This window comes from Botryllus schlosseri, chromosome 8, assembly GCF_051294905.1.
Source record: "Botryllus schlosseri isolate E-star chromosome 8, Bs_hap1, whole genome shotgun sequence".
In the NCBI taxonomy this organism is placed as follows: Eukaryota; Metazoa; Chordata; class Ascidiacea; order Stolidobranchia; family Styelidae; genus Botryllus; species Botryllus schlosseri.
In genome coordinates, this window is record NC_137243.1 from 23,546,358 (window position 1) to 23,565,698 (window position 19,341).

At 40.9% G+C, this 19,341-nt stretch overlaps 1 protein-coding gene across 1 annotated transcript; it reads left to right on the top strand.

Annotated features, from left to right (window-relative positions):
• The first annotated feature begins 4,161 nt into the window (after positions 1-4,161).
• On the top strand, positions 4,162-16,739 carry LOC145444533 (uncharacterized). Its single transcript, XM_080322519.1, has 12 exons — positions 4,162-4,881; positions 6,449-6,637; positions 9,105-9,226; positions 9,339-9,453; positions 9,510-9,656; positions 10,029-10,140; positions 10,199-10,323; positions 11,065-11,259; positions 14,952-15,073; positions 15,736-15,835; positions 15,898-16,029; positions 16,093-16,739. Exons 1-12 carry the CDS (start codon positions 4,418-4,420, stop codon positions 16,196-16,198), a joined length of 1,929 nt encoding a protein of 642 aa, XP_080178645.1. The 5' UTR covers positions 4,162-4,417; the 3' UTR covers positions 16,199-16,739.
• Positions 16,740-19,341: the final 2,602 nt, after the last annotated feature.

Consider the following 19,341-nt stretch of genomic DNA (forward strand, 5'->3'; position numbering starts at 1 on the left):
ACAAGGTGCTTGGTTCCACTCCGAAACGCAATACAAATATTTTTGATTTTGTCAAGCGGGAAGCATCGTTTGGTCATATTTACATCATTTTTACAATTTTACAAAACCAGCCGATGCATTTGCTTTGTCACATTATCATGGTATAATTCCAAAGATTGCATCAATTTTGACTGCATCGCGAAAACGCATTTTGCGATTTTCTTCCCCTGTGCAACTGAGTTGTAAGTGATATAGCAGGTAATGTCTAATTTTATCTATATCAGGGGTGGGCATCTTTTTCGGCCAAAGGGACACATGAGATTTACGAACCATTGCGCGGGCAACTGGAATGTTGATAACCTTGTTTTAGTCGTCCTATAGGGGCAAACCGAATTAGGTAACATTGCAAACAATACTTATATTAATACGCTCCAAAATTGATTATATGTCATGCAACCGTGGAGTGCGCAATCAGGCCCTGGTCGCGCGAAGCGCGAAATTTTTTGGCAATATAGTGACTGAATTATATCAATAAATATGTTGCTAACATACATTGGGAGTCGCATTTGTATACCACTGGGCTCGTTTGGCAAGGACAGGATTATTCGATGTTTTGTCGACGATCTCGCTGCGAGTGCACAAGCGAAGCCGTATCTTCTAATTGCGAATATAGTTAGACTCAATTCTGTGAATAATATGTATTTATAATTTTCAGAAGGGGGGTCAAATACTGAATGCAAGAAATCTAGTGACAATGAATCATGCGAAGTACAAATAAAAATTTCAAGTCAAATAAATCAGCTATGAAACATTCTACTTTATGGTCATCCAGTGTTGGGATCAAGTCACTACCTTCGAGTCACGAGTCATTTCGAGTCATTGCACATTTTGACTCGAGTCAAGTCAAGTCAATCGATTTTCGAAGGTGACTCGAGTCAAGTCAAGTCACTCGATTTTTGGAGGTGACTCGAGTCAAGTCGAGTCAAGTCAAGTCAAGTCACGAGTCAAGTCACAATTCAAGTCAAAAGTTGCCTTTTCGAAGTATGAGGCATGGTTACGTCATTGCATTTTGCTTGCTGTCTAAAATACAGATTGAATGGTCATTGATTTTGAACCGATGAACGAATATAGAGTTAAATATACACGCAAGGAGCCGCTATATCGCTCACACATACGTAGAACTGCTAAACTACGTAATTGCATAGCCTCAGTTTATAGTCACCAGCCAAAATAGAGAATAGAGAAACGAATTGATAACATGTAATACATTACCCATTTACAAATTGATATGATACTATTCGAGCCTGCGCCAATGGTCGAGGACTATATAGACTATATTCGAATTCCATTTAAATAAAATAAGAGGTTTGGTTAGGTAAGAACAGAGAACAGAAATAGACATTTTGCTAATTAATTACTGTATCAACCTAGTTTACGACAACGTAAGCTGTAAGCGTCGATCAATTCGTTTGCGGTCAATTTATTTGTGAGAGAACAATGGAGGCTCAGTAAAACGCACGATCATTGAATGATTGGTCGCTCTCACGGGTTACATCAGCGTTTTGCTAACAATCCGAATGTATGCCAGATACATGATTTTTATCGACACCGATTACTTCATGACTTGAAATTGACTCGTGAATTTTGCTCCGAGTCACGAGTCAATCCTCATTTCTGATACGCCGAGTCAAGTCAAGTCAAGTCATTTTAGCAAAGTGACTCGAGTCAAGTCAAGTCATACGAAAAAGGTGACTCGAGTCTGACTCGAGTCAAGTCATGACTCGAGTCATCCCAACACTGTCATATTCGAAGATCTGGGATAAATGTGGCTGGCCCCTGGATACGTCAATGCGTCCGAACTGTTGTTTTAGTCATCATCAAATTTCGCGGTCATGCTAATCAAATTTTGGTTGGCCTTGCAATTGTACCTGATGTCATAAATAATTTCGAGAATTACCTCACAGGCCACACCTAACCTTCTCGTGTGCCAAATTTGGCCTGCGTGCCACGGGCTTGCCGCACCTGATCTGTATGGTTATTAATAACAGTGATTGGTGGTACATAAAAATTATATTGAAAATTCTTTGAAAGCAAATGTTTTCATGATAGAGAAGTTGGAGTCGGAGTAGAAGTGAGGGTCATTCTCACAAACTCCGACTCCAGCTACTATAGTTTTCACGACTTCGACTCCGACTCCGTCAAGCGAAAATTACCCAGACTCCGACTCCGACTCCACAGCCCTGCTTAAAACCCTTTCGCGGGCCACATTTGGCCCGCTGGCCGCGGGTTGGCCACCCATGATATAGACCAGCGGTCGGGAACCTATGGCTCGCGAGCCATACATGGCTCTTTTGGGTAGAAGGTATGACTCTTTGCTAAATATTTAATTTTTAACCGAATTGATCAATATTGCAGCTACTAGTAAGTAAGTTTTCGTCACGACAATAACAATTATTCTCGTGACCGTATAAACATGTCTTTTGAGAGGTAAAGACAATGCCATCTTCTGGGTTAGAGGCTCGGAGCCCACTTTTTCTAAATCCTCAAATTTAAGTTAATGTCACCCGGTGGCCAATATCACTCGCAAATTCGATTTACCCGACTCGAAATCTTGGATTGCACGATAAGTTGAGTGACGAGAGAGACTAGCAGAAATGGCGAAGCCCATATGAGAATGCAATAATCAAAAATGCACACCGTCTTCCTGATCTACGGCGCGAAATGAACTGCCTTGAAAGTGACATTCACTATTAGGATCTCGAATTAGAAACAACGCCATAGCTATCCACGTTTTTGATTGGTAAGTCGCTTTGTAGTACCGACGATAAAATGTAGGCGTGTGGCGCAACGTTATATGTTCCCGCCTTATACTTTGATAATTGAGAAGTCGAGCAGTATTTAGATATTCTGAACCAGTGCGACCATCTTACATTCAATTAAAATCTGTTATTATAAATTTTAAGCTATTTCCGATGAATTGCGGATTCAATGGTGACGCGTCGCCCGTCTGTGCATAGCCTATCGTTTCAGGCTTTATTTTCGAATAGGAAATATGCAAATTTCCTAATATAGGGAGGAACATTTAAAATTTAGTCATTCATGAACATCGATAGAAAATACCAATAGTAATTGACGGTTTCACGATTTTCGTTCAATCATGCTGGCGACAGGTGACTGCCTCACTTGGCTCTCTTGACCCCACGTCACTGATGTAACGCACCTTACATTAGGTTTATACCGCTGTAGTGACCATGTTTGGCTCCACTTACGCATGTGATCATGGGTTCTCGCATTTAAAAGAAGCATCACTACGAAGCTACGCTCTCGTAACGCAAGGTTCGCACGCTCGGATAAGGTTATACCAGCATGATTAGTACGAGTTTTTACAGAGAAAGTGAGGCGAAACACGACGAATCCCCTCTAGTGAGCTTGTATAAGTGCTACGATGACGTCACAACTTTTCAATGGCGACGTAACAGTTGATTGACATGTATGGCTCTTTGGGAGTTAAAATGGAAAAAAATTCAGCCAAATTGGCTCTTCGGTCGAAAAAGGTTCCCGACCACTGATATAGACAGACCCATTGGATAATTTTCGGAGCCGGAGCTGGAGCCGGAGCAGTGGTAATAATGCGGCTCCGGAGCTGGAGCCGGAGCTGGAGCAGTTAAAATTTACGGCTCCTCCAAAGCCCTGGTAGGCATACGGAAATAAGACTGAACAGTGTAACTCGGTTCATAGAAATTCTATAATTGCATACAATCCATACAATATTCGAGTGAACTAACGCTTGGTATCTGCATACCAACAGACTATTGTAAAAATTAGAAAGTTGAATCAACTATACGGCTCATAATAACATTGTTGTGAGATTTATAGGGCTACGCTACAATTTTGTAATCACCATATGTTTATTGCTAGTTTTCAGTCCTGCTAGAATAGATGATCGTTCCGGTATTTGTTCCAACCTTGCCTGATAATCGCATAGAGGTCGATACCTAGAAGTTGACAGATATACAATCAGATAATGACCGGGTTTACGAAAACGCTGCAAGTGGGTGATACGTGTGGTATTTAATGAGTTGTGACTGCGAAACAATTACCGAGCTGTTTGATCATCTTTATTCTGGTTTGGCTTACTCGTAATTATGTACTGTCATTCGTTATTTCTTCGCGATTATTAAATCTGCGAACAGTCTATCAAGAGAAGTCGGTATTCTCAGAGCAAACAATTCAAGTGTGGTACAGTTGGTGAATTGGTTTGAATGTGGCGTTCATTAGTCTCATGACCTGACGACATGATTGGCATTACATCACTAGCCTACTCTGTATAGTAATTTTGTAGGATTTTAAGCGTTTGGTAACTTGTTAGTCAAGTCACCAATGAGCCAGCGGTGAGTTCAGGTGTTACACATTTGATTCCCGCATTTCAGAAACTTTGATGCGGGCATCCAGCGTCGTTCGGTTGGATATGAAGGCTGTAGCTATCACACTTATATTTTCGTTAGTCCTAGTAGCCGTTGGAAACCATTTGCTGAATAGTAGATTCTGGGGGTACAGTGGATACCTAAAAATCCCCGATTCGTTATCCAAAAATCCCATTAAATGGATAACACTGGCGAATGAGAAGCAAACTATCGAACACCCGCTGCCTGCGATTCAAGATATTTATTATGCAAACAAGTATGAAATTGATGTCGACGCCGAGTTTGATATAGGTGACTCAATTGCAACGCTGAGGAGACATCAATCAGAAGCCAGGTTTATTGACATACATTCCGAACATATACCGGGATATTCCGAGATTAGATGTCGACCAGATCTAGGTCTCAGGATTCCTAATGTTGTGCATTACCTTTGGCTTGGATCGTTTCCTATGAAGTTTCACCACTATCTGTCTCTAAGGTAAGGGGCGTCCTACACGCTTTTTCCATTTTCTTTTCGAATATCCTACTATTGCTACAGTAAATTAATTGTATTTACTATTGATGTAGTTGTGTACAAGATTCGAATTCAATCAAACAAGAGCGGACGAGTGGACCTCTGGGACCTTGTGACCCAATACTGGCAAAAGTTCTGCAAGCTGACTTAGTGTAAATTAATCCCTAATACATGATTACAAATATATGAATAATTACTGGAAATTTACTGGAAATTACAGTTTTCGCGACGAGACCTTTGAAGTAATATATTTGTAGTGTTGGTCCACCCTATATTTTTAGATATGTAATGATGTAGGCCTAATGCATCCAATTTCATGGATGTAGACTGTAGAGCAATACTTGATTATGGCGAGCTAAACCACTTGTGTTGTAAACACCAAAAAAAACATAATCCACAAAACAACCGAGCATTGCGTGGCGAGATAACGCAACGGTATACAGGGTTGTAACCAAGTCGCAAAGTCTCCGAGTCACAAGTCAATCTCACTTTTATAGTTTTGACTCGATTCAAGTCGAGTCATGGTATTATGACTCGAGTCCGAGTCCAAGTCCTTCTGTTGACTGTTCAGTTTCCAGGTAAAGTCATGATAGTTCCACTTTCTGTTTGGTGATATCAAATAGTTCGCATTTATAATATACTAATTTCCTCACTTTAAGCAGTTCCTGGCTGCATTTTCAAGTAGGCTACCAGTACTTATATACGAAATCTCAATAGTGTGGTTACTTTACTATTCTTCGAAATTACAATGAAATGCCTGTCTTGGCCGTCTGAGTCTTGGGTCATATGATTTCGTTTGGGTCATGCGCAATTACCCGAGTGTAATTCGTCGATCCAATCCACAGATTTTGAGAAAATGACTCGAGTCAAGTCGAGTCATCTGAAAATCGTGATTCGAGTCGGATTCGAGGCGATTCATGGCTCGAGTCACCACAACCCCGGTGGTACAATTCACAGCCGCAACACAAATAAGTTGCTGGTTCGAGTCTGACACGAGTTTGACTCCAGAATTCCTACCTGATTGTTGGAGGTTTATTTAGTTACCTCCTCGCCATCTCCGCCGCGCAAGTGGTGTCTTGCAAAGAGCCTACGCGCGAGTCATTCTACGAGCCGGCATCCGAGGAATAAAAATGAAGAAAATTGGCATGTTTTAAATGATCTTAGTAGTCCCATGAATACAACGATCAACAACCACTGCGTCTATCCGCTTGAGTGTGCCAGAGCTTCATAGGCCATACGATTGTCAAACAAATTTCTTGCCTTTCGTGACCAACCTTCAGAATGATGCCGTAATGTTGCATTGTAACGACAGCACGCCAATCCGAATATACTTGTGACACCTCTGTGTAGGAGTGCGCAAATTCCGAGAATATAGTGGCATAGCTCTTTCCCGCACGCATGTTGAACAAAGTATCAGTATAGCCTATTGTACCATGACAGTTCACATTGTCGAATTTTCACAATTAATAACAATAAGTATGACCATAACAGCTGATCAGTAGTCCCAACTGTGCGGATATCATCATTTTAGGAGTGCCGCGTCCATCCAACAGCCTAGCAAACTTCTCGTTCATGCAGACAACACAAATGATCCCACTGGTCGTTATTGGAAAAGATTGAAAGGCGAAGTTCCGTGTTTGGAAATTGTCCGCCATGAGCATCCGGCAACTCCACACGGCGGCGAATTCTCGGATATTTCACATCAATCTGATATCTTAAGGTTTGTTCTGTGATGACTGAGATCAATACCAATGCAGGTCTAATAAACGTTTCGGATAATTCCCTCTTGTTCAGGAAAACAGCTCCCACCTGAGCAATCATTACATATAGGCCTACAGACAGTGTTTATTATGGACACAACTCTTTAGTAATTGCGATGTATATTGTCTATATTAGTTCTCAGTCATTTCTGCCAATACGTATCAGTAGGACTACGGCAAAGCTTGCAACTCCAAAGCTTGAAATCGATTATAACCAGGGCTTTGGAGGCGGAGCCGGAGTATTTTCATCGGAGCTGGAGCCAGAGCCGGAGCTTTACATAAAATTCAGCCGGAATCAGAGCCGGAGCTGGAGCTAGTTATTTGAGGAGTAGCTCCGGCGACGACGTATTTCATAAGATGCTATTATGTAACAATCTTATTTGCTTATTTCATTTAATTCCACAGCGGGCCTTCGCTAAAGTAAGAATGTTTGCCTCTTTGTCGCTATCTTTTCCAACTAACCACCTAATTTAACAGCACAGCAGCCAAATATGTTCAATGTTCAATATTCATACATGAGCGCCGAGCCTCGGTATGCTAGACATGACTGTGAATATTGTAGGTACCCGCAATTTCATCATCAGTAGTACAGCCTTGTTGGCCAATTGCACGGTTAGCAAATAATGATCACTATGTATTACGCGAAATGGAGAGAGGATAAAAACGTGATTTTGTTGCACATGTCGATAAGGCGAGCACGAGCCGACAAATTCCATCTCATCGTTGTTCTGAATCGGATATGCAAGTACTCGTTCTTTCGCGATAGTTTTTTAATCGGTGCGAGAAATTGGACAGTGTTATTTCGTATGAAACTATGCATGTGAATTGGAATTCATTACTGCACATGATCGTCATTCACTCCAGTAGGGACTTTCAAGCGTAAATAGGGGATGGCAGAAGGGTAGCCTAAAACGCCGTTACACTCAGAAAACATTGGTCGCGGTGCAAGCTACTCAAGGCGATGTCCGAACACCATGATGTTTTATGTTGGAGACAGATTACTGAGTTGATACGCGATTCCCAATTTGTAATGATCTGTTTCGTGGATGTCTGTTGGATACTCTAGTATTCCCGAATTATCGCGCACTGTGACTTGTAAATATGCATAGTTTATTTCGTTACGGGCACGGCGCAATATACATGGCGCAGTGTTTAATTCGATTATTCGATTCGTTTCAAAGGAAAAAGATTATATTCCGATAAACCTGATCGACACCGGATGGACTGGTAATGAGTCCACCAATATTTAACTTCAAACCATTGGCTATTTGGTACAAATCAGATTTCCATTGATCAGGTCGTAATATCCGCCAATATTTCTCTTACTGCAGTTACAGTTGAATAATAATCGTACATTTAGAGATAGAATTCTGGTGTATTGCTTAATGTTAACGAGTTCAGTGCTAGTGTTGAAACATCGCATCAGAATTTTAAGCTCTACATAGAATTGTCATGGGGTAAAGTGCGTTTAGTGCAACTATGATGTTACCGACAATTGACAAGTATTTATTATGATGTCACAAGCCGGCACGGCGGCACCTATGTCTTCTTTGCTGCATTAGATGTTTCTGACGGCTGACAGACTCTAGATTACTGTAGATAACTAACCTACAGTTAGATTGGTATCTGTATAGGCCAGGGGGCAACCTTTTCGGCTAAAGGGCCACATGCAGTTGACGAACGAGTGTGCTGTCCACTAGTCGCGCCATGCGCGTCAACTTTCCAAAGTTTATAATGGAACTAAGTCAATAATAATATTACTTGAGTATATGTATTGCGGGTCTACTGTATACCGCCCGATTGGCGAAATGCGTAAAGACTTTCTCTTGTAATTGTGAATCTAGTTCGACTCTATATTGGCTAAATTAGACGTTTTTTCTCATTTTCAGGCGGAGGTAGGCTACTACACAAGAAAACGCGTGACAATTAAACACGCAAAACATGAAAAAAATTCCTACTATTTTAGTTTATTGTAATGTACGATGATTTACTAAAAATGTGACTGGACCCTGAATCTACCAAGGCGTCAGAACTGATATTTTAGTCCTGTCATCAACATCCCATGTGTTGCAGCCAGACTAATGATATTTTTGGTTGGCCTTGCAAGTTCACAATCTAAGCAATTCAATTTCGATAATATCACAGGATTTCGATAATATAATAGGAAATTATCTCGCGGATTAGCCATCCCTGATATAGACCGACCCATTCGATAGTTTTCAGAGCCGGAGCAGTGGAAATAATGCGGCTGTACAGCTGGAGCCGGATCTAATGTATGATAGAACAAAGCTCCGGAGCCGGAGCTGGAGCAATTCAACATTTAAAGCTGCTCCAAAGCCTTGATTATAGCTATATGCTTTGCTATACTATCGAACCGCTATTGTCCTTTACCGGATATCCCAAGTAATTTGATCGTGTACCCGTCAGGTTGCAAATTCTGCTTAATACGGGAGGAATATTCATCGATGCCAACTCATACATTTTAATGCCAATGGACGCGCTTTTGAACGAATCGTTTGTAATCGGACAGAACGAAATCGGATGCTACGGTAAATTTTCAGAAAGAACGGATTGTATTAATTCCTAGATGCGTAGTTATATTCAATGGTCAATTGGTCACGGATATTTAGATTATATTTCTTTCCATGTGCATCCATCTAGGAAACAGTGTAATGTTATCCGAGCCAAGAGCTCCTTTCTTGCGGATATGGATGGAACACTACAAAAGCATACGACCGTGGCAGTGGCGAGAATACAACAGCCAGCTACCCGCCAGGTAAGCGCACTACAGTTTTATGCTATACCGCAGATATGACACTTTCCGCGCAATAGGCTTCACAGGAGATTCCCGAAGACGGAATTACACGTATTGAAATACTCAATGACACGACCAAATTATAGAGACGGTTTCGAGTGGATGAGAACGAAGAATTGGGACTTCTCGCAAAGTTATGCTGTTACTTTGCACGAAAATAAATTGTGAGCGTACATGAGATTTAACTGTAGTTTTATATCCATTTATCAATCTTTTAGTAGGGATTTAATACCATGCTGCTGTCGTAATTGTCCTGAAATACTATCTTATTAATGAAAAGTATCTCGAAGCCGAATGAGGGATTGTTAATGTGTTTTTAGCTTCGAAGTTGGCTCGATTTCACGGATATGCTATTTATTTCAATTTTACTAGTAACCTGATGGAAAGCTTTTTATAGCATTCGAGGCATCGGATAGGATTATATACAGTTTTTTTTCAATCCTGGAGTGTTGTGCCTAATTATTATTTGCATTCATATGTTTGAAATGGAAAGATCTCATGCATGGTTTGCAAAGTTGAGCATTGATATTTCGCAGCACTCTTGAGCTCGCTCCGTTTTTCGCCATGCCGGAACGCGATGCAGTTCGTGTGGATTCAACGTTCGGCCAGATCGTTAGAAAGTCCCTATTCGGCGAGTTTCACTTCACGGTAAGCCAGATACGTTCCCCCTGACTCGCATTGTAAATGCTGCATCATGATATTACAGGAAGGGCAGGACAGTAATGAATTGAGATGTTCGAAGAAGCTTGTGAACCGTGCTGGCTTTCCCAATATTTTACATTTACTTTGGCAGGATTCTGAGTTGTCTTTCCTGAACTACGTGAGCATCAGGTTTGTAATGTACCAATTCTGGTGTAGTTTGATGAAGATACACAAGCATGGATGATCTAAAACTGGGCGGGCAACTTCCCGAGTCGACGGGCATGATATGGGAAATGATGTATTTGGCGGGAAAAATTTGTGAAGTGATACATTGATCTCGGATTTCTCTACCTAGGCAAGGAATATATCTTATTTAATTAGAACTTTAATTAGAAAGATGTAGACCAACACCAGTATTCAACGAATTTAACGTAATGAATTTCACTAGCTGTTGAAGTCAATGAGATATCTGTGGTCGATCACAGTTCTCAACAAGTTCTATGAAATCTGGTTGCATGTCGGACGTGGAAATACTTAGTAAAGACTGCACGTGATCATCAGTTAGATTGGAACACAGCCCTGTCTTGTTAGTGTCCATGGTTGATAATGTCTGCTCGCAAATGTTTGCAAACCCGAGAGGAGCAAGTAATTAAATCCGTTTTGGCGAACCACGCTACCCAATACATCTCCACAAGGATTGATGTAGCCCAATGGATTCATTGCACTCATTGCGAAGGGTGTGGAAGCAAATTGTGTTGCATGAAAGTGCTGCGTCTACCCTTTTAACATTCGATATCGTAGGCCTCGATTCACACCATCGTGGAAATCTTATGGATACACCAGGGCCTATTATATTATATAGTAGGCCCTGGATACACCTATTTTCATTCCCCGGATAAACAGAGTATCAATGTATATTCCGTGTTGCAGATCAGGCGTTAAAGCGTTTATTCCTTACTCTGTGGTCTTCCATATATTCGGTTCCGAAAACGATGTCGATGAACCGTCCAATTACTTGTGGGTGAAATTGCAAAGCGAAATTCCGTGTCTGGTGACAAACAGATTACCGACAGACCTCATCTCCATTGCCAGATCCGAGTCGCGTAAGCAATTATTGAAATTGAAGTGAGTGTGGATAATTCTTTTTTAATTTAGATATCGCGTAGGTAGCAGGACTAAATTTGTAGGATTTTAGGATTTGCGATATATAATATCACTTATTAGTAGGGCAAGTTCTTGCAACTTGAGTAACTTTTTTACAACTTCAGCTTCCTAAATACTCAAAAGTTATGTCGAAAAGTGTCTTAAGCATTTTCGAGGAATCTTATATTGCAACTTTTTGCAGCTTTTCTTCATTTTTTCATGCATCTTTTTGCAAGTTTTTATTATTTTTTTCATGCAACTAACTTTTTACTGGAAATATTTGGAACTATTTGTAAATCGATCCCATGGTTATTTCATTGTCGTTGAAATTTGAGGTCCTTTCTGATTTGACGTGCTATCAAGCTAGACCGCCGAAATTATATTTTTACTGGGTCAATTTTTTCACGCTATTGATTTTGATTAGGTCGCCGACATTGAGTTTTGCATGCCGTGGACACAAAACGATTCGAGTATCTCATGCCCAAACAAATTTAGGAACTTGTCCATAAATGCAATTATTAGTGCAACTGTTGTGAAAAATAAGTGCAAATTTCCACGAATTTGATTGCTACAAAAACTTGATTACTATAAAATACTGGTGGACAAAATGAAATCGGTTTTACTGCAGTTGTATGATTCGAGTTTTTGTCTTGAACTAACGAGAACCTTGTTCTAGTATCAGCACTGTTTGATCGACCTATGATCGACTATTCACAACTTTCATTAGGGTTACCATATTTCTGTGACACAAATTCCGGACACTCTTTAGCGCCCACTAGAGCATTTCAAAGTGAGTTTCGACGTCACACTAGCAAAGCTTTGCTCATAGACCAGAGGTGGTCACGATCAGGTTCAGGAGAATGTATGTGGCTGAATGTTGTGTAACCGGGACCGAAACCACATTTTTCAGACCCTTCCCACTCAAATAAACAATGATTTTGAGCCCACCATGGAGTAATCGAAGCAACTTCTGGGAGGGGGCTTGGTATATGAATCTGGTTTCTATATGCATCTGGTCGTTAAATTTTTGGAATGAATTCCATCAATAATATTGGTTGTTCCATGTATTACTACAGGGGTCGGCAACCTTTTGCTAGTCACGGGCCAAATTCCGAGTGCACAACTTTTTGGCGGGCCGGAATTTTTCTTAATACTATATTTAACGTTCACGTCGCTATATTACCCTACATTTCTGCAGTCTCAACCATACAAATCACAAAAAGAGCAAAACACATGTATTTACACTTCAACTACGTAGGATAAATGTGGCACTTGGCGCAGCTTGCTTTGTGAAAGGATTTCAACTTCTTGTAACAAGTCAGATGAAGCAAGAATCAGACCATATTCTAAATGGGCGTTGGAATACGTGATTTTAGCTTGCTCTTCGTGAATTTCATTGTCGATGCCATTTCTTTTGCATTGTTGGTCAAGCTGGGATAAAGACCCATTTCAAGAACGTGCTCTTTGTCAAAGTCATGCAGCGATATGCTCTTTGTATGAAATTTGTCATTCAATTCAACTGCATCGCATTTCAAAAGGGCCCATTTGAAATATTCAGGCAATGGTATTGGCGTTGACTTTAAAACGGAGTACTGAGTAGTCAGAATTTATATTGTACAGAACGAATGTCGGAAAGCGGGTGGAAATTCAGTAATTAAATTTCGCATCACAGTTACAAATGTATATTGCTGGTACTAGGTTTACTCTCCTCCAGTATAGGAAAGTGAGCATCATTTATTTCTACTGTTGATATTTCCAGAGTCGCAGTTGTTGTTTCCCCCTGAAGTTGCAAATTCAATTTGTTTAGATGTCACGTTAAATGTAGAAAGCAAGATTAGATACCCATGTTCGATGACAAGATTATGAGTCGGCGATGTTTGCATTTTCAAGGAAAGTTGTTATTTAATTTCTCAGTTCATACACTCGTGCAAGCATAGCTGCTCGACCTAATGCGCGAACATGGCAGATATACAGGACATCGCCATACTCATTCTCTGCTTCTAGTAATTCATGGGTTAGGCTCACTGTCGGTGATTCAGTTTGTGAGACAAAATCAGCTTTCACCATTGCGTCCAAAACACTCTTTAGGTTTGTTGTCTAGGCGTACATTGTCTTCTGTTGAATAAAGTACATATGACTAACCTACGGAGGCTAGTTACTATGAAACAAGGAAAGTTTGAGATTTTGTCAATGCGTCTGAGATGTTCCAAGCGTTTTTGAAGCTGAGGCACATCTATATTGTCGCACCCTATCAGAGTGGTAAACGCATAAAAAAGTATGGTATACCTTCGGTTGCGTGATACACCCGCTTGATAAGCCCTGGTCTAGTCTACTCTACAGACATTCTCCATCTCCTACTTTTAGTACGAGACAGGCTACTAGTCAACCGCCTTCGCAGCAGTTTTATGGCGTAACAATGGACTAATACTACTTAGGATACTTATATCGTAGCAATGCCGCATTCTTTGCAAGCGGTGCCGCACCGCAGATTTGAACTCATTACGAAACGGCGGGCCGTATTCTTGTGGTAACGCATTATTGCGTCGCGGGCCGGATTCGGCCCGCGGGCCGTAGGTTGTCGACCCTTGTATTACTATATGGTTACTCATGGCCTACTAGTACTTAGTAGGCCATGGGTTACTACAGTTACTATACTCACCGCCCGCGCCCACATGATCAATGTTGGCGGTATAATTGGTGGAGGAGAAAGAGTTCGAAAATACAGGGAGCGTAATTGTACATCGTTAAGTCATGTTTATGTCCCACGGATAAGATTGTTTATAAGCCTTATGCCGGTGCGCACCACGGAGCGTTATGAACACCTCACATCCAGTGGTTTCCAACCTTTTATGGTCACTACCCCATCTCCAATTTGAAAACATTCTGTCGCGCGGATCGAAATTTGAGGAGCTGATTACTAAAAGAAGTCAGCAATTTCGCCCCGACTTACTCACGGTTTATTTTGGAAGCTGATTACGTTCAACATATTCGCGAAACCCAGAATAAAGGCAAACGACCGCCAACTTTGGAACCACTATATATCATTGAATAAAGCATTTAAACGGCCTTAACGATCTCTAGGAATAGACCGTTCTCATATAATTGCGATTACAATTAGGCTTATTCCAGTAAATGAAAGTTGTTTTCACTTATATTTTATTGCACTTTTTGCAAGGGTGCTAGTCCCCATATTAAAAACAATGTACGTGACAGTAATAGTGAAGTGACAGTGATAGCGAATCGCGCGCAGCGCGAAGAAAAATATCATGTATCAGCATAAATATTCCCCAAAATAATGTTTTCATGTTAATCTACGAAAAAATTGTGGGCCACGTCAAGTCTTCAAAATTCCGGACATTTGACATATTTTAAAAATTCCTCCCGGACGCTAGTTTGAACAGTCAAATTCCGGACATGTCCGGGAAATTCCGGACGTATGGCAACCCTGTCATAGAACAAAAATGAATCCTCTTATTTATAACGAATCTGCGCATGGACGCTTCTATCGTGCATATGAGTTCAAATATTTCAAATTCGGATCCGAATCTTTGTCGCGCTTCCACCTTGTAGGTGCGAAGGTTATCGATTCAGCACCACGATTCCCCGTCTTGGCGCCATGGTATATCGAACGTCCACGGTGCAGTGTCGCGGCAACATTATGACATTTCAAACAGATTGCTCATTGCGTACTACTATGGTGGCGTGGTGTGGAACATGGAGGATGTCATTTTGCACTCGATTTCCGATGAATTGGATCCTTATTCGGGCTTCGCCTTGTTTGATGAAGACAGTGCCGGTGAGTTATCGAAATCCGTATAAGAGTCAATCTTGCAGGTAGACGTACCATACATCCATGTCTGTTTTACCTCATCCTTACTCTGGTGACAGTACCGAATAAAGACATAGCAAAAATAAATAATAATATATTGTCTTAGGATTTATCCGGCGTACACCGTGACTGCTGGAATATCAACGTTATGGATGGCCAGGTGAAAAATCTCTCACTGCTCCCCCTCCTGACGTGACAATTTCAAATCCTTTACTCCTTCGGATTTCACATCGGTGGTCCTCAGGCTCGCTTTTTAATATTTTCACTGAATCCTTTCTTATTATGCATACGGAAATGCTGAATTGCAACCGTCGTCATAACTATGTGCCTTGATGTCGAGAAAATTTTTCTTCGCTAGCCTATATCAAGCCAAATCTTCTGATCAACCCTAATTTTATAATCAGCCGAAGCTCGCTGTAAATGAAATCAACCGCTGTCTCGCAAAAGAGTAAATCTTTCCTTTAAGTACACTCAAAATTGTATTTATACCAAACTAAATCCCATAATGTGTTCAAGCACATAGTTGCAGTTCTATTTGCACCTCACTGATACCGCAATACGACTGATGACTTACTTGTTACGTATAGGCTATTTCATCAATGAAAGATTGCACGCTATCATACTTTCAGATCGCTCAGTTGTTGGAGGACGAAAGACGTCAGAGTTCCTTGCTAAATTCCTAAAGATAATGGATACTGATCATCCTATAACATTTTACGACGTGATGAAGTGAGTGTCTGAATTATCCACCGCTAGTGGGCAGCTCAACAACAATCTTCTTACACCAAAAGGGTTGCTGAATCCACTGGTCCACCGTCTCTTGCGAAAGGCTATCCATTCACGGTGATAACAGACAATAATTTGACCGTGACCTCCAAGGGGAGATACAAGGAGAATCTGAATGGATATCATTTCGAGATAAAGTGAGAAAAGAGAGGCCACATCCCTTATGGAAAATTGTAGAACTAATTGGCATTTCTGTTCAGATCTACCGAAGAAATGCAAAAATACGACAAAGCATTTTTCACGTCCATATTAAACACGCTATCCGAGAGACTACTTGACAGATCTCCGTTTGCGATGCCTCTTTAATAATTTTACTTAATTGGCAAGGCCGACACAAGGGAAGTTACAGCGAAAACGCGATGAAGCGGGTAATCCCGAACTCCGAACCCGCAATTCAAGATGACCCTTGTTGAAGAGATGATTTATAAAATCGAATGGAATGTTTTGTTTTATTTTCTCATTTCAGAAGTTTTCTACGCATTTCCCGCCATTTACCAACACATTAACCACCTTAAATTGACCCATCACATATAGAACTCAAACCATGTACCACGACTATTGTCGAAAGGTAATGAAATGGGTTTTCTGTATGACTGCGTATGCATTCAATAATCGAATCTGATACGACGTGTCTGGAAGGAAAGGTGCTAGGGGGTGCAGGACCACATAAGTTTTGCTAAAGAGTATATTGGGGGCCCGTGACCAACATTTTTCACTGGGCCCCTATAACGCTGTTTCTGATCTATTTATGAATATTCGCTTGTCCCGACAGCAAGAAGAATATTTACACCAGATTAGGCCGTTCCTGTCTGCACGATGAATACAAAAAGGTTCTGATTTACAAGCATATTGACGGAAACCAAGAATTTTACTACAAAATATGAAATTTCGAGAAACTCTGTACAAATCGAACCTTTGACCAATAGTGACAGTATACGCCTATATGCATCAGCAATTTTAGTGACGAGATGTTTACTCCTGTTCGGGTCTGAATATTTCAAGGCTGATAATGCGGCGAGATATGCAGAACAAAGCTACGCCCGTTAGTGGAAATGACATATACGTGAAGTCGTGATTGATCCACAGCATGGTCTCGAAGGGCATGAATTAGGTCTGGTGGAAGAATAACCGAACTGACATTATGCTATCTGTGACGCAGTGTTGGGATGACTCGAATCATGACTTGACTCGAGTCAGACTCGAGTCACCTTTTTCGTATGACTTGACTTGACTCGAGTCACTTTGCTAAAATGACTTGACTTGACTTGACTCGGCGTATCAAAAATGTGGATTGACTCGTGACTCGGAACAAAATTCACGAGTCAAATTCAAGTCATCAAGTAGTCGGTCTCGATAAAAATCATTGTATCTTGCATATGGTCGGGTTGCTCGCGAAACGCTCGTGTAACCCGTGAGAGCGACTAATCAGTCAATGATCGTGCGTTTCACTGTGCCTCCATTGTTCTTTCCCAAATAAATTGACCGCAAACGAAGTGAGCGAAGCTTATAGCTTACGATGTCGTAAACTAGTATAGTAAAGTAATTTAATAGTAAAATGTGTATTTCTGCTTTCTGTTCTTACCTTAACCAAACGTCTTGGTTAATTGAAATTGAATTCGAAAATACATTTTTATAGTCATCAACCATTGGCGCAGGCTCGTATATATATATATGTATATTGCATCTTATCAATTCGTTTCTCTATTATCTATTTTGGCTGGTAACTATAAACTGAGGCTGTGCAATTACTTACGTAGTTTAGCAGTTCTACGTATATGTGAGCGATACAGCGCCTTCTTGCGTGTAGATTTAACTCTATACTCGTTCATTGGTTCAGAATCGATGACCACTCAATCTGTATTTCAGACAGCCAGCAAAATGCAATGACATAATCATGCCTGATACTTCGAAAAGCCAACTTGACTTGAATTGTGACTTGACTCGTGACTTGACTTGACTTGACTCGACTTGACTCGAGTCACCTCCAAAAATCGAGTGACTTGACTTGACTCGAGTCACCTTCGAAAATCGATTGACTTGACTTGACTCGAGTCAAAATGTGCAATGACTTGAAATGACTCGTGACTCGAAGGTAGTGACTTGATCCCAACACTGCTGTGACGGCATAAAACTTAATTTTGAGCTTTTTACATCTTTCATAGTGTTATGACGTCATAATGAATAATACTCGAAGACTCGACTTGAGTATAGAAGCATAATACTCGATTCAGAATCAAATCAATCAGGCACTTGATTTTGCCGAGCCATACTTGCAAGTGACACAATTTTTGTCAACGTACACATATTCTAAGCTTACATACAAATGACGATTGACGTCACTACTTACCACAGTGTATCATTTACACTGGGCGAGTGAGTTTGTGCGATTGGGACAAGCAACAATATCAATTTGACTGCTTGCATTATGACTCATTGTTCGAATAACATATTACGTTGTGTACGTCGAAACAGGCGAAATTAGGGGAATACATTTTATGCGACATAAGACGTATATTCAGCGATACTTCACCATGTCCTAATTAGCTTATAAATCGCCCAAACGTGGAGCAGCGCGTGTTATCCGGGCACTTTAGTCGTGGAATGATGGATCGATGTGATGCCATAACAGAGATGTGAGTTACGCGTTTATGGACCTCAATTTAAGGCATGGCTACCCGGCTACAGAGCGAATTATATTCCGGTATGGTGGTTTTCCACGTCACACCATACCAGAACCTGTGACAAGAAGCCGTAATTGGTTAAAAAGGTCTGTAATCTCCGCGAAAGCCGCGGTTGTTTGTAGTAAAACGCACGGAGAACACAGAGCAACACCTAGAAAATCTTTTCCTTCCACAACACCTGTGACCAGAGGCTGGCACGCACTTACGCGGGGGCTAATTCGATTTTCCTAAACATTACACCATTTTGGTTCCACTTTACGGTCTCGTGCGCCCAGGAGGGTGTTACAACGATTTCCCAACAACAACTTCGCAGTAGATATTTTATAATTTGAATTTTAACAAGCAACCCTCACTCCCATGCTCTCCGGGTGCATAATATAATTGGCGCATAACTGAGAAATTCAAATCATTTTCACACCTATCGTAATCTCTGTCTGGTTAGGGATGTACGACATTATATGACAACATTGATAAGAAATGCTGAGGCGTTCACCAACATATAATGTATTTGAAATAAAGGTTTATACGAGGATTTCGTTTTGCACCAGGATTGAACTGCACCCAGATAAAACCCAAGTTGGAAACACCGGATATTTTGTGGTTTCGATTCAAGCATTTGACTTCGACGATCATGCTCAATTACACTAGCCAGGGGCGGGCAACTTCTCTAGTCGGCGGGCTGGATATAAGAAAATTACCTTCGTGGCGGGTCGTATTCCTGGATCGATACATAAATCGCGTATTTATCCACCTATGCAAGGAATAAAT

Excerpts from the sequence above, each read along its gene's own strand:
- LOC145444533 (XM_080322519.1), top strand. The coding sequence starts at position 4,418 with ATGCGGGCATCCAGCGTCGTTCGGTTGGATATGAAGGCTGTAGCTATC. Across the intron at positions 9,454-9,509 it reads AACAGCCAGCTACCCGCCAG|GCTTCACAGGAGATTCCCGA; the intron begins GTAAGCGCACTA and ends TCCGCGCAATAG. Across the intron at positions 10,141-10,198 it reads TCGGCGAGTTTCACTTCACG|GAAGGGCAGGACAGTAATGA; the intron begins GTAAGCCAGATA and ends ATGATATTACAG.